Here is a 13,626-nt window from a genome sequence, read left to right as displayed (position 1 = left end):
ATAAATTCAATATAAAAAATCTACAACTATGGGTTTCTATAAACAGAAAACTTGACAAAACCATACAGACTAGTATGGTAGAGAGTTTGGGGAAAGGAGAATTAATCGCTTAAGATTTGTTTGCCAAGAGCAATTCAGTCGTGAAGTTGGACTCAATAAGCGGGCATGTGGGAAAGTTACTTACAGTCCAACAACAGATTTGTGGAATTGTAAGGTGGTAAATTCGGGAGCTAGAAGAGTTGGGGAGAAAGAGATCTCAGTGTGAGCTACAGATGTCAGCACTGGGAGTCTGATCAATGGGTGTATTCTCCCTAGGGCATGAAGGCAGGTCCCCAATGAAGCTGCATCTGGAGATAGAGTCTTTCAGTGTCATTAAAGTTAAAATCAAGCCTCAAGGATGGAGCCCACATCCTACAGATTTAATATCTGTATTAGTTACTTTTTTCTGCTTGCTATGACCAAATACCTGAGAAGAAGGAACTTACTGGAGGGTTTATTTTGGCTCACAGTTTTAGGGTATCTAGTCCTCATAATAGGAAAGCTACACAGGCCATGGTGGCAAGATTCCTCTCCCCCTATGCCAGCTCCTGGAAGAGGAAATAGAGGGGACACAGAGCTGAGCTTTAACACTTCAAACTCTGCTCCCACCAACCCACTTCCTCCAGCAAGGCTCCACCTGCCTTCATCTTCCAAAACAGTGCCACCAGCTGGGAATCAAGAATTCAAACACATGAGCCTTGAGGGGACACTTCACATACGAACCATAAGCGTAAGAGTCACCAGGCCCTGTTTCTCTCTTACCTCTTCATAGAGACATACCACATGCAGAATAGGCATGGGAAGTCAGACCTTAGTAGAAACCAGATCTAGGCACATCTTGATCTGGGACTTCTGCCTTCCAGAACTGAGGAAATAAGCTCATGTTGCTTATGGGTCCCAGTCCACAGTGTGTGCTCCAGTAGCTTGAGAGACTAGCTCAGTGTGTCACGTGGTTGGAGAGAGCTCCACACAGACTTTGAGGGCAGGACTGCAGAATGCTGTTGACTCTGGTGCTTCCCAATGTGCTACTTGTGGACATGGTTACTGAGGAAATCTGCGAACTCCAGGATCACTTCTGTCAATCATGTCTACTCTTCTTCCCCCTGTTTAACAGGCAGTGCACTCAATGACAGCTACCTAAACAGTCCTATTCCCACTGAACAGGCACTTTTCAGTGACATCAGAGACCAATCTCCCTTTAGGAGTGTGAATTAAACAAAAGTGAATGAAATCATCCTTCTCAAAACCAAATGCAGTCAAACCCAAACACACCCCTTCACTCCCTTAAGCCACACACTATCCCAACAACTCTGTCAGTATGGTATAATCTACCGAGTTGTCAAAACTTGAAGCTAGCCCCCTAGAAACAGGCCCCTTTCCCTCTCTGAGGCACCACAGAAATACACATACAGTCATTATTATCTGTTTTTTTTTCCTCCACCAAATGCAATCTCTCTGCTTTGAGTATTGGAAAGTATTTTCCAATCACGAGTCTCTCATGTACTAACTCTGTGACTGCTGGCAGATGAAGGAACATATTAGGAATGGGATGGAGATGGGAGAGGAAAGCCCAGCCCAGCCAGTGGAGACTCTAACCACAGCTGCCAGCAAATATTACCACCACTGTGAATACAGTTAGTACAGTGGTCTTTGCATGGGGCTTCCAGACCCATCCTAAATCATCAGCTACACTTTTCCTTACAAAGCTCATTCTTTGTCCAAACCTTTAGTCTTAATTTCTTCCAAAGGAGACTGAGAGAGCTTTCTGTGGTTGCCTATTACTCACCCTTTCTCTCATGGCGGAGACAAGAATACCTTCCTCTTCACTTTCAAAAGTGTCCTAATTTGGATGTCACTCATTTCAAGTTGGCCAGGCCTTTGTGCTCCAGGTAGAAAATGCATCCCTCTGTTTCACCTTCCAGCTATTTCCCTCCTGTGGAATGCAATTCTCACTACTGCCAAATCCTGAACTTTCTTTCAAACCCAGTGTGAGGAACTTTCCCTGCGTCTGGTCCTCCACCAGGCCAAAGACATCATCTCCGCAATGTAGCTAACTTGGTAAAACATGAATTGGCTCGGTGGTTTATAAGCTGGGTCTTGCATCTTTTTCCCTCCAGGTATTTTTTCACAGGTTTATGCTATCTCCATTAATTTGTAAACTCCCAGAGGACAAGGCCTGAACACAGGCTGGGGCCACCATGAAGGGATATGCCATTCCCTTTTAGTACCACCCCACCTTGGTTTTTTGTTTTATCCCCTTCAAAGCATCTTTTGCTAGTCTTTGTCAAGAATAATTCTAAGATTGCGAAGTCAACGTAAAATGCATATCCAGGTTCTGCTTATGTCCAGATAAGTACAATAAAATAAACAGCTACAAGCTTTCCATGGTGTGTGTTTGTGTGTGGGGGGTGCGGGTATCAGGGAACGTGTGGGTTGTGCATGGAAGGCAAGCGAACGTTTATTATCTGGGGAGATGAATTCTTTCTTGCCTCTTGGAGGCTGGAGGCAGAGCACAGAGGGCAAGTCATGCTTCCAAAAGTTAGATCTCAACCTCGAGCAAAGGCTCAGGGGGCGTTCATTCACTAAGACCTGATGCCTGTACCAAGGCTGGCCCTTAGACCAGTGCGTGTCTAAGGGAGCTGCAAGCTTCCTGGGTAGGAGACACTTCTCCGTCGCACAGATGAGGAAGGGAAGGAAGCCAGCGAGCGCCCAAGTGCCTTTTACAGCCGGTTACAAGTGGGGACTCTCCGCCCAGCCCACCTGCTTGCCTGGCTCGCAGGCAGCGCCGAAAGTACGGAGCCTCCGAGTGTCACTCGGCGCAGACCCAAGGTATGAACCCACGTAGGCGGCGCAGCAGATAGCATCAAAGCCCCGGGCCGGGGCCGGGGAGGGGGACCCGCGGCCGGGGACAAGCGCCTCCCCCCCAGCGCTTCCTCTCACGCCCACTTCCAACCTCGGCGGCTCGGCGCTTTTGTTGTTTTTAAAATGAAAAGTTGCGGCCCGGAAGCGCAGGGGCAAGGCTGGCGCGCCCGCGGCCCTCGGGGTGAGTCCCCCGGGTTCTTTTGTCTGGCGCGGGGCTGGGGAAGAGCCCCGGCGAGGGGGGCCCCAGGCGGCCAAGTGCGGGTCGGTTCCGTCGCCGCCGGGTCGCCCCGGGGAGGAGGAGGAGGAGGAGGAGGAGGGGACGGGCCGGTGGACGGGGAAGCCCGGGGCGCGCGCTGGGCGGAGGGCGGAGGGCGGAGGGGGGAGGGCCGGGCGGCGTGACCCGGCGGCTGCCGGGCGGGAGGAACCTCCGGGATCTCCGCGTGGCGGGGGCGGCGGCGGCGGCGGCGGCGCAGGCTGGCCGCGCGGGGCGGAGGGCCGGGCCGTGGGGCCGCGCCAGGGGGGAAAGCCCGAGCAGGGTCGGGCCGGGCGGCCGCGTGGGAACCGCGGACCCACGGTGGCTCCCGCGTGGACGTGTGCCGTCTCGGAGCCGCGCGGCACGGGAAAGGCGGGCGGAGCCTCTAGGTGACTTTGCCGTCCCTGGAACCCCACTTTCCCCCAGGGATGCGCGCGCAGGGTCACTTGGGGTGGGGAGAAAGGGGTCCTTGGGGCCTCTGCGAGAGGAGGGCGCCCGCACCCCGGTGTTCCACTTTTGACAGTTCAGACTGCACTTTGGCCATTCGCAGGTCCCCGCGGGTACCCCCACCCCCTTTCCGTTCATTTCACATAGTTCGAGGACTTACACTGACGTGTGCGAAACGCGCTGCTTATCCAGACACAGCCCAGCTGCATCTTCCTGCATTGTGGTCTCTAGGAAGAATTGTAAACAAAGGCATTGCATTTAGAAAGTTCAAACAAACCGACCCGGAAAGTTGTGCTGGTTTCCATCTGTTTCAAAGACAAGTTTAATGTCAGCTTTTACTCCAGAAAACAAATGGAAGTGGATATTCCAGATTGCACGTATATATATATTTGTTCCAAAGTTCACCGCCTCGCTAAATCCCAAGGAAACAAAGTTCATGGCATACTTTTCTGTTGTGTTCAGCAACTATTTAGTAAAAAGGGGGGAAAAAGTGTTTATACATGTAGCATTTCTACTTCCCAAATGATACAAGCTCGACTTATTATGAAAGTATCTTTGTCCCGACAGATTTGCTGAACTTTCACATTTAATTGAATGTTTAGTGTATGATTCAAGTTATGCAGTTGAGGTAGTTACATTAAATGTTTTGTGAATCCCCACCATTAGGTATCATTTCATTTTATAAAAATTTTTTTAACATATTGAAATGTAAAATCGCACCATCTCATTGTTGGGTTTAGCAGAGTACTTTAGACTTCTACCCTCGCTTGATCTTTGCTCCTGTAACTACCCTGCCTATTGGGTAGGCAAAGTTTCCCTTTTGCACAACATTGTTTTTGGCTGCAAGCTCTCCATTACTGAGTCTTCCATTTTTAATCATTTCCATTCTGGGACTTTGAGCTTTTCTTAGCTCAAATGAGCCAGAGGTAGGATTTCCTCAGGGGAATTTCAGGGGTCCACTTTGCAGGAAAGACCTAGCCATCTTTATATAAGCCCGAGAGAACAATTGGAAGTCTCACAGATGGTCAGCTGTCTTAGCGGGCTTGTGAGGGTCTTTAGCATTTTTGTTCTTTAGAAGGGGAAAGGCTGTTTTATTAAACAATATTTTTGTCTTGCATCCCAATGTTTGTTTTACCTTTTCCCTCCCAACTCTGAGGTGACATTTACGTCTGCCAGCTTTTTTAGGGGTACAAAATGAAATTTTTGACCCCCAAATTGCTACCGTTCTAACCTCGAAACCCCCAGTTTTAGCCCTCCTTCCTGGTGTCTTTTCCATAGATTTAAAGTCATCGCTTCCTCTCTTGCTTTCTAGCAGCCAGGGGTCAAACTCTGGTTTTTAGTGATCTTTCTTCCCCCTTTCCCTACTCCGCTTTCCACCAGCGGGGTAGGTGTCCCTCCCCCAAGTTCCCTCCTTGGTAAGCCCCCAGCTGTCAGGCGGGCAGGAAGAGGTTAACTGCGCTCCCAGCTCGGGCTCTGGGAAGCACCGGCGGGCTTCGCAGCGGCCTCCGGAATAACCTTGGCTTTCCTCGCTCTTTTAATAGCACATCCGCCACCAAAAAAGTGGTTTCAGTTCAGGGTTTAATAATACGTCCTCTTCTACCCTCCAGACCAACACCCCGCCCTCCTCCTCCTCTTTTTTTTTTTTTTTTTTTTCTTTTTAAGTTGTTTTCCAAAGTTAATGAGTTTCAAGTTTCACAATGATTTTTCCCCTTCCTTTAACGCGTTGCTGAGGAAACCCCCTTGGGGTCCCCCTCCCGTGCCTCCCTCCCTCCCCGCCCCCGCGGCCCGGGCGAGGGGCGGGGCTGGGAGACCCCATGACGTCATCGGGCCGGCCCACATCCTGCTTCAGAAAGTAAAGAGACAGTGGGGAGAAACTACGGCCCCGCCCCTCTTCCCGGACCAACCGCCCCCAACTGCGTGACCCGGCCAGGCTTTCCCGGGCCGCGTGACCGGCTGGGCCCGCCCCTTGGTCCGTCCCCGCCCCGCCCCGCGCGATGGCCCTCGGCCACCCCCCCCCCCCCAGTCCCCGCATGGCGACCCCCGGCTCCCGCCCCGCGTTTCTCCGGCAGTCCTCCGCCTGCTCCCGCCCGGGGCCGCGCCGCCGCCGCTGCCTCCTCCTTCCGCGTCCCCTCCGGGTCCTGCGGCGGCCGGGCGGGCCGGCGGGGCGGGGCGCGCTCTGGGTCCCCCACCCCTGCGCCTGGGAGACCCGGGGCTTGGTCGCCGCCTCCCTCCGTGCGCCCGGCCGGCGGTCCCCGCCCTCCCCGCCGCGCAGCCCCAGCCCCCGCCCCGCGCCCGTGCGTCGCCGCCCGCGGCCTCCCCGCCTCCCGCCCCCCGGGGGATCCCCTGCCGCCCCGCCCACCCGCGGGAAAGCCTGCGACCTTCGCCCTCCCTCCTCCCCGAGCCGCGCACCTCCGCGGTCCCCAAAGACGCTAACCGTGCCCCACTGTGCCCCGGGGGAGAGGTAAAGCCCGCGCCCGAGGTCCGCCCGCCCGCCCGCCGCGGTGCGCGCCCCCGGCCCCCCCGCGGCCCCCTCCCCGGCTGGCGGCCACGGTCATGCCGCCGCCTCCCCCGCCCCGGAGCCCGCGCTCCCGCCCGTCCGCCCCCCGGCCCGCTCCTCTGTTTAATATTTCAGCGCCGGCCCGGGGGAGCGTCAGTCGCCGGCCTGGAGTGTGGCGGCTGCCGGGGCGGCGGCGGCGGTGGCGGGGAAGGACGGGGACAGAGCCCCGGGGAGCGGGCGAGCCGCTGCAGGAGGTTATGTTTGTGTTTGGGGTTGTCAAGAGAAGGGGGGGATCCCGGGCGCCCCCGCCGCCGCCGCCGCGCGAGGGTCTCCGCGGGGCTCCCTCCGGGCTGCGGCTGCCGCCATCAGCGCCGAGCCTGGGCCGGCGGCCGCGGCCGCGGGCGGCTCCGGGCGTCCTGGCGGCAGGTTGGGCGCGGGCTCCGCGGCGGGGCGCTGCAGCCGCGCGGGCAGGGGGCGCGCGTGGGAGGGAGCGCGCGTGTGTGTGCGTGTGTGCGCGCGTGTGCCGGCGCCGACCTTGCGGAGGGGATGGCTGCGTGCGGGAGACACTTGCCACTTCGGGGCGTCCCGGGCGCGCGCGGGCGAGCGGCGGCGGCGGCGGCGGAGGAGGCGCTCCGCCGAGCCCGGCAGGTAGGCTGGGGGAGCCGGCCTTCCAGCCCGCCTGCACACGCCGCGCGGGCCGGCCCTGGTCCTGCCCGGGCGGCCGGCTGGCCGGGGATTGGGGGGACGGCGGGGGCGAGCAGGCCTCGGCTCCCCCGAGCGCCCGGCTTTGTGGCGGCTGGCTCTCCCTGCCGCTCCGAGCCCCCGCGCCGGTGGACTCCCCGCACCTGGCTAGTTTCTTTCCGGGTTAGGAGCGCGCGCGCGCCGGGGGCTGGGGGGGACCGGGGCCGGGGCGCCCGGGCTCGCCGCGGGGTCGCTTGGGCTCGGGCAGGACTTGCGGGCTGCGGAGGGAAGGGGGCGGTGGAGCAGGCCAGGAGGAGTGTGGGGCGGCCGCGCTCCCCCTTCTCGCCCTCCTCCTCCTCCTCTCTCTGCCTCTCTCTCTCTCCCCGCATCCCCTTCCCGCTCCGGCCCGAGCTGCCACTTCCATTCCCCCTCCTCCTGGCATGTGAAGCGCTTTGTTCCGTGCAGCGTTGCAGAGGGGTTTTCCCAGGCTCCGCCCTCCACATTCATTCATGTTTTTTTTTCTCCTTGCAACTGTCTTTACGCTTTTTGATTGTGTCCTGTTCTTTTTTTTTTTTTTTTTTTTTTTTGCATCACGTAGTATTTATTTCTTTCCGAGAAAGAAAAGGTGGATCATTCCTCCTAGTTGATACAGCGATGTCTGTCGTCTTTAGAAATAACCACTTCTTCCCCCAGCGAGGATTTAAACCCGAGCTGGACAGCTAGGGACCAGAGGGTGGCACCAAGCCTGGTAGCCAAGGCCCTTACAGGTTGGGAATTTGCATATTTTATATTTATGCTCTGGATCCGATAGGATCACGTGATTGGACTACAATTGGAGTTCACGCTTTAAAACTTCGCAATATTGTGACCATTTAAAAGCTCGGTGCTTAGGAAGGAATGGAGTATACCCCTTAAATTCTTTATCCAACCCAAACCTTCCTGAATTCCACAGTGGATATTTGGCAAAGGGAGTTGAGGAGGCATGTATTTTATAGGCCATTAACACAGTGTTGAGTTAAAATACCTACCTTTGACCATCGTATTTTGTAGTGTTCCTCTTGCAGTTAATATTGTAACTATTTGGGGCTATGCTGAGATATAGCCATGTCAGGAATAAAATGTTTATTTGTAGACTTATTACTATTTCCTAGCTAAAATGAAACCAAAAATCTCTTAAACCTTTTACTAGGACGTTATACATCACATTATTTCCCTTCATGGCTTTCTTAATGAGAATATTTTAGCTTTTTGTGTGTGGCAGGCCTAATTTATACATTGTTTCACTTAGTCCTTACTGCAGTCCTCTGAGATAGATAGAGTCCTGTTTTTATGGTTTGGGAAATCTGAATTTCATAGAGGTTAAGTATGGGGCCACACAGTATGGGGTAAAGCCTGGCCTTGAACCCAGTAAGGTTTGGCAACAAAGTTTGTCCTCTTAACTTGCTGTGTCATTCATCCTCTTGAAAAAACAAAAAACTAAAAACAAAACTGAAAGTTGTATTATCTCCTCTGAGGACTTGGGCAAGTGGGGGGGGGGCTTCCTTGCAGGCAGGTTTCTTAACCTGACCCAAAGCTGTTTCCCCTGTAAAATGGATGAATGACAGCTATTGTCTCAGATGTTAGCATTAAATTAGGCAGTAAGTATGTAAAAGTCTATAGGAAAATGCTAGATACCTACTAAGTATTTTCTCTGTTTTCTTGTGCATAAACAGGTTTCAAACAAAGCACCCTTAGTCTGTTCTTTTGTGTTTGCTTAGTGATTAAACTGTCTTTCAAGTTCATTGCCAACATAATGGATTTTGATTATCAGCTCTGTTGCAGGAAGTTAAAATTTTAACTCTGGGATCTTTGAGAAAGATTTCTGTTCCAGCAGGCTGATTTGGGGAGATGGGGTGGTCAGGTTTTAAATAATGGTCATCTTGGCATTGTGCATTTAAGATCACTTTTGGAAAAGGTGCAGGTCAGGACAGACTGGGCTATGCTGCAGTAACAAATAATTCCCAGATCGCAGTGACTTCAAACAAGGGCAGGGGCTGCCTGCTTAGGCAGATGATGCAGTGTTAGTGGGGACCCAGCTCTTTGTGGTCACATATACTTCAAGAATGAGGTCAGGCCTGTGCTGGAGGGGACAGGCTCAGAAGTGTAACCTATCTGTCTGCCACTCAGAAATCAATAGCTAGAACTGGTCACAACCTTCAGCTCAACAATGAGGCAGAAAATGCAGTCTTGCTGAGAGCCTGCAAAAGTGGCTTGCTGTCATCATCATCATCATCAGGGCAATGTATGGTCACTAAACAAACTTAAGACCAGAGCACCAAGACATGGCACCTGCGCTTATGAAGGGACTCAGGGACTGGAGGATGCCTGCATGGCCCTTTGTAGCCTGACACCAGCCTTTAATTGTAGCTGGTGTTGCTGTTCTAAAACACCAAGTGTGTGTTTTCACTCTTGAATGGAAAAGGGATAGTGACTCCCCCCTCCCTGTGCCCTTTAATGAGAGGTCCCGGATGGTTGTGGCGCAGCGACTAGTCCTATAAAAGAAGTGATGTTTTGCAGTCATGCCCACCATGGTTTACTTTTCTTGGGCTTAGGTTAGGCTGTGCTAACTTTTGATACTACTTTGCAAGGTAGTTAAAATGTCCTTTTTATCATTTTCTTGTTTAGTTCATGGATTAATTGGTGCCCACTGAGTTTATGGAGCCACATTTTTGTAACCTGCTCTTCCATCAGTTTCTGAGAAGGAAAAAGAACTGAAGCCAAGAAGATGCCTCGGACGAAGCAGATTCATCCCAGAAACCTCCGCGGTAAGGCGCTGCATCCCACTCTTTCTAATGTGTGCCATTGGTACCAGCAATGGCCACCTTGAAATAATGACTGTGCTCCTAGCTAGCTCCATTTTTGTTCATTTCCACTTGTTTTGCACAATTCTGTTCCTTAGGAGATAGGAATTAGTGAATTTGGGCAAATTGTAATTCTTTTCCACCTATCTCTGGGTACTAAAGGTTGAGATGAATGATTTCTTAGCAGGAACCATACTGGGCTGAAAGAATCTGAAATGAATATTGGTATTCTTGGCTGGGCCACTGGATGTGGATTTTATATTGTTTTCATTCTTTCCTCATGCTTTTGTCTGGTGGGGACATAGTGGGGGAGAGCTAGAGCCCAGGGCTTTAAGCATGCTAGGCAAGTGCGCTACCACTGAGCATCGCCTCCAGCTTTCTCATACCTGCTTGAAGAGTTACTTTTCCACTGCAGTGTGAGTTTGATCAGCTAGAAGAGAAGAGCAGTGTAGTTGACATTACTATAGTTGACATTACACAGAGCATTATTTGTAGAACTCAGAACAAACTAACTTATTTTTCATAAGGAAGTGTTTAACCAAAGATGTGTACGTAGGGACAGAAGTGTAGCTCCGTGGTAGAGCATGTGCTTAGCATGGTTGGAGGCCCATTCCTAATAGCAAACTTAATTCAAAGCACATGAAGTATATAAAATAACATGCTTCATACATAGCTTTCTCTTAACTATAGATGTTTTTGTCTTTTTTCAAGGTAGGGTTGAGCTCCAGCTAAAGCTGTCCTAGAATTCATTGTGTAGCCGAAGGGTGGTCTCAAACTCATGGTGATCTTCCTACCTCTGCCTCCCGAGTGCTGGGATTAAAGGCGTGCACCGCCATGCCTGGCTATAGATGCTTTTTGTTGTTGTGTGATATGACAGTGTGTTCATGTGTAAGCGTGTGTGGGTGGTGCATCCTATAACACGTGTGGTCAGAGGACAACTTTGAGGTGTTGGTTTTTGCCTGCCTCCTCCTTTTGAGGCAGGGTCTCATTGTTCATGTTGTTATCTCCAGGCTAGATAGGCAGACTCTTCTGCTCATCCCCTTCTTGCCCATAGTCATGGCTGGGATTACAAATGCCTGCCATGGCATCTGGCTTTGCGTAGCTGCTGGGATTCCAGTTTTGAGGGCTAACGCATGGCTAGCACTTTATCCACTGAGCATCTCTCCAGTCCCATGAATAGACATATATATATATCTTAGATATTTTTGTTTATTTACAATCAGAGATAGAGGTAGTGACAGACAGAATGGGTGTACCAGGACCTCTAGCTGCTGCAAACAAATCCAGATACATGTGCCACATTAGGCATTGCAAGCAAGTGCCTTAACTGCTGAGCCATCTCTGCAGCCCATAAGTGGCTATTTTAATATTACAAAAGTAAGTGTATTTATATTTTAAAGAATTTATTTTGTCCTAATTTGTTTTATTACCTGGGAGTAAGAGCTACCTTTTCCAGTTAATTTCAGTACATATGAGTACAGCAGTATTAGCAAAGAACAGTTAAAGCAAATTTCATACAGAGTAAAACATTTTTACAAGAGACATTCCACTTCACAATAGGGCTACTTTGAGAGAAATGCGCAGAGGTGGTTTCTTTAGACAAATGTTGAAGAGTGCTTTTCACACACCTCCCTGATTCAGCCTGCTGCCCACCCAGCCTGTGTGGCGTGACCTGTTGCTACTAGGCTGTCTATAGACCCAGGCTGCGTGAACTTTTTCTGCTCCTATGTGGTCCCTGTTATGTAAGCAAATAAATTATATAGATCCAACAGTGACGATCAATTATGAAGAAATTTAATTGAAAACAATTCTTTGGTCAACATATAAATGTCCCACTTACTGATTTTATGTTGTTTGCTTCTGCTAAAGGGTAAGACTTTGTCCTAATGTTTAACATTGTGGGGTGTCCTCCTTTATCTTGTCCTAATGTTAACGCTGTGGGCTGTCCTCCTTTGCCTTGTCCTGACGATAACGCTGTGGGCTGTCCTCCTTTACCTTGTCCTGACAATAACGTTGTGGGGTGTCCACTTTTACCTTGTCCTAACGTTAACGCTGTGGGGTGTCCACCTTTACCTTGTCCTAACGTTAACGCTGTGGGGTGTCCACCTTTACCTTGTCCTAACGTTAACGCTGTGGGGTGTCCACCTTTACCTTGTCCTAACGTTAACGCTGTGGGGTGTCCACCTTTATCTTGTCCTAACGTTAACGCTGTGGGGTGTCCACCTTTACCTTGTCCTAACGTTAACACTGTGGGGTGTCCACCTCTACCTTGTCCTAACGTTGATGCTGTGGGGTGTCCTCCTTTACCTTGTCCTAACGTTAACACTGTGGGGTGTCCACCTTTACCTTGTCCTAACGTTTACCACTGTGGGGTATCCTCCTTTACCTTGTTCTGACGTTAACACTGTGGGGTGTCCACCTCTACCTTGTCCTAACATTGACGCTGTGGGGTGTCCTCCTTTACCTTGTCCTAACGTTAACACTGTGGGGTGCCCACCTCTACCTTGTCCTAACGTTGATGCTGTGGGGTGTCCACCTTTACCTTGTCCTGACGTTTAGCACTGTGGGGTGTTCACCTTTACCTCGTGCTGACGTTAATGCTGTGGGGTGTCCACCTCTACCTTGTCCTGACGTTTAGCACTGTGGGGTGTTCACCTTTACCTCGTGCTGACGTTAATGCTGTGGGGTATCCCCCTCTACCTTGTCCTGACGTTTAGCGCTGTGGGGTGTCCACCTTTACCTTGTGCTAACGTTTAGTGCTATGGGGTGTCCTCCTTTACCTTGTCCTGATGTTAACACTGTGGGGTGTCCTCCTTTACTTTGTCCTGACATTAACACCGTGGGGTGTCCTCCTTCACCTTGTGCTAACGTTTAACGCTGTGGGGTGTGCACGTTTACCTTGTCCTAACATTTAGCACTGTGGGGTGTCCACCTTTACCTTGTCCTAACATTTAGCACTGTGGGGTGTCCACCTTTTCCTTGTCCTAATGTTTAGTGCCGTGAGTTGTCCAACTTTACCTTGTCCTAACTTTTAGCGCTGTGGGGTGTCCACCTTTACCTTGTGTTAACATTAACACTGTGGGATGTCCACCTTTACCTTGTCGTAATATTAACACTGGGATGTCCACCTTTGTCCTTCAGTATTGATTGATTTGTGGATTGTATGTGATTGTATCATTTGTGTATATGCTTGCCAATGTATGTGGAGATCAGAGGAGAGCCTTGGGTATTCGTGTGCGTGTTTGCCTGTGAGTGTGTGGACATCACAAGGTAACTGTGGATGCTTGTGTGTGGACATCACAAGATAACTTTGGGTGGTGGTCTTTAAGTGCAGGACCCTTTCTTTGTTTCCTCTGAGCCTGGGTCTCTCACTGGCCTGGAACTTAGGAAATATGCCTGACTGACCAGCCAGGGAGCCACAAGGATCAAACTGTCTTCTCCCCAGTGTCAGTATTACAAGTAGACGCTACCGTGGCCAGCTGTTAGTACTAGGGTTGTGACATGAACTTGGGTCCCCTTGTTAGTGCAGTCAGCATGCCATCAGCTGAGGTACTTCCCAGCTTTGGACATTGTGTTCATGTAGCACCAGTATGAGATTGCTGCTCTCTATTGGTGTGCAGTTACAAAGTGACAGAGATGCATATGGCGCCATTTCAAAACTGTTGAAAATTATGTCATAAATCCAAGCTAAAATTTGTTGAATGATTTCTTAATGAGACGCGAGTTAATGAGACTTTTGCAGTAATTATTTTTCTTTTTGTCTGTGTGTGCATGTGTGGTATACATCTGTATATGTATGTGTATAATATGCATGTAGGCACAGGTGTATGTGCAGATGTGTGTGTGTACACGTGCATGCTTGTGTGTGTGTGTGTGTGTGTAGAGGTCCCTGGTCAACACAGGAATCTTCCCTAGTCTAACTTGTTAGTTTTCTTAATTTTTTTTTTTTTTTTATTTGCAAGTATAGAAGGAGGAATGGAGGGAGAAGATAGGTACACCAGGGCCTC

General features: G+C 50.9%; 1 protein-coding gene across 1 annotated transcript in view; it reads left to right on the top strand.

Moving 5' to 3' along the window:
* The first annotated feature begins 2,667 nt into the window (after positions 1–2,667).
* Positions 2,668–13,626, top strand: part of Hivep1 (HIVEP zinc finger 1) — a 127,664-nt gene continuing 116,705 nt past the window's right edge. The window contains 2 exon segments of the mRNA XM_045136367.1: positions 2,668–2,868; positions 9,444–9,583. Of these exon segments, the coding sequence (XP_044992302.1) occupies positions 9,544–9,583 (40 nt within the window). The 5' untranslated portion in view covers positions 2,668–2,868; positions 9,444–9,543.

Source organism: Jaculus jaculus, chromosome 17, assembly GCF_020740685.1.
Source record: "Jaculus jaculus isolate mJacJac1 chromosome 17, mJacJac1.mat.Y.cur, whole genome shotgun sequence".
NCBI classification, from domain to species: domain Eukaryota; kingdom Metazoa; phylum Chordata; class Mammalia; order Rodentia; family Dipodidae; genus Jaculus; species Jaculus jaculus.
The sequence above is the reverse complement of the archived record's forward strand: the minus strand, read 5'-3'. Positions and strand labels throughout refer to the sequence as shown.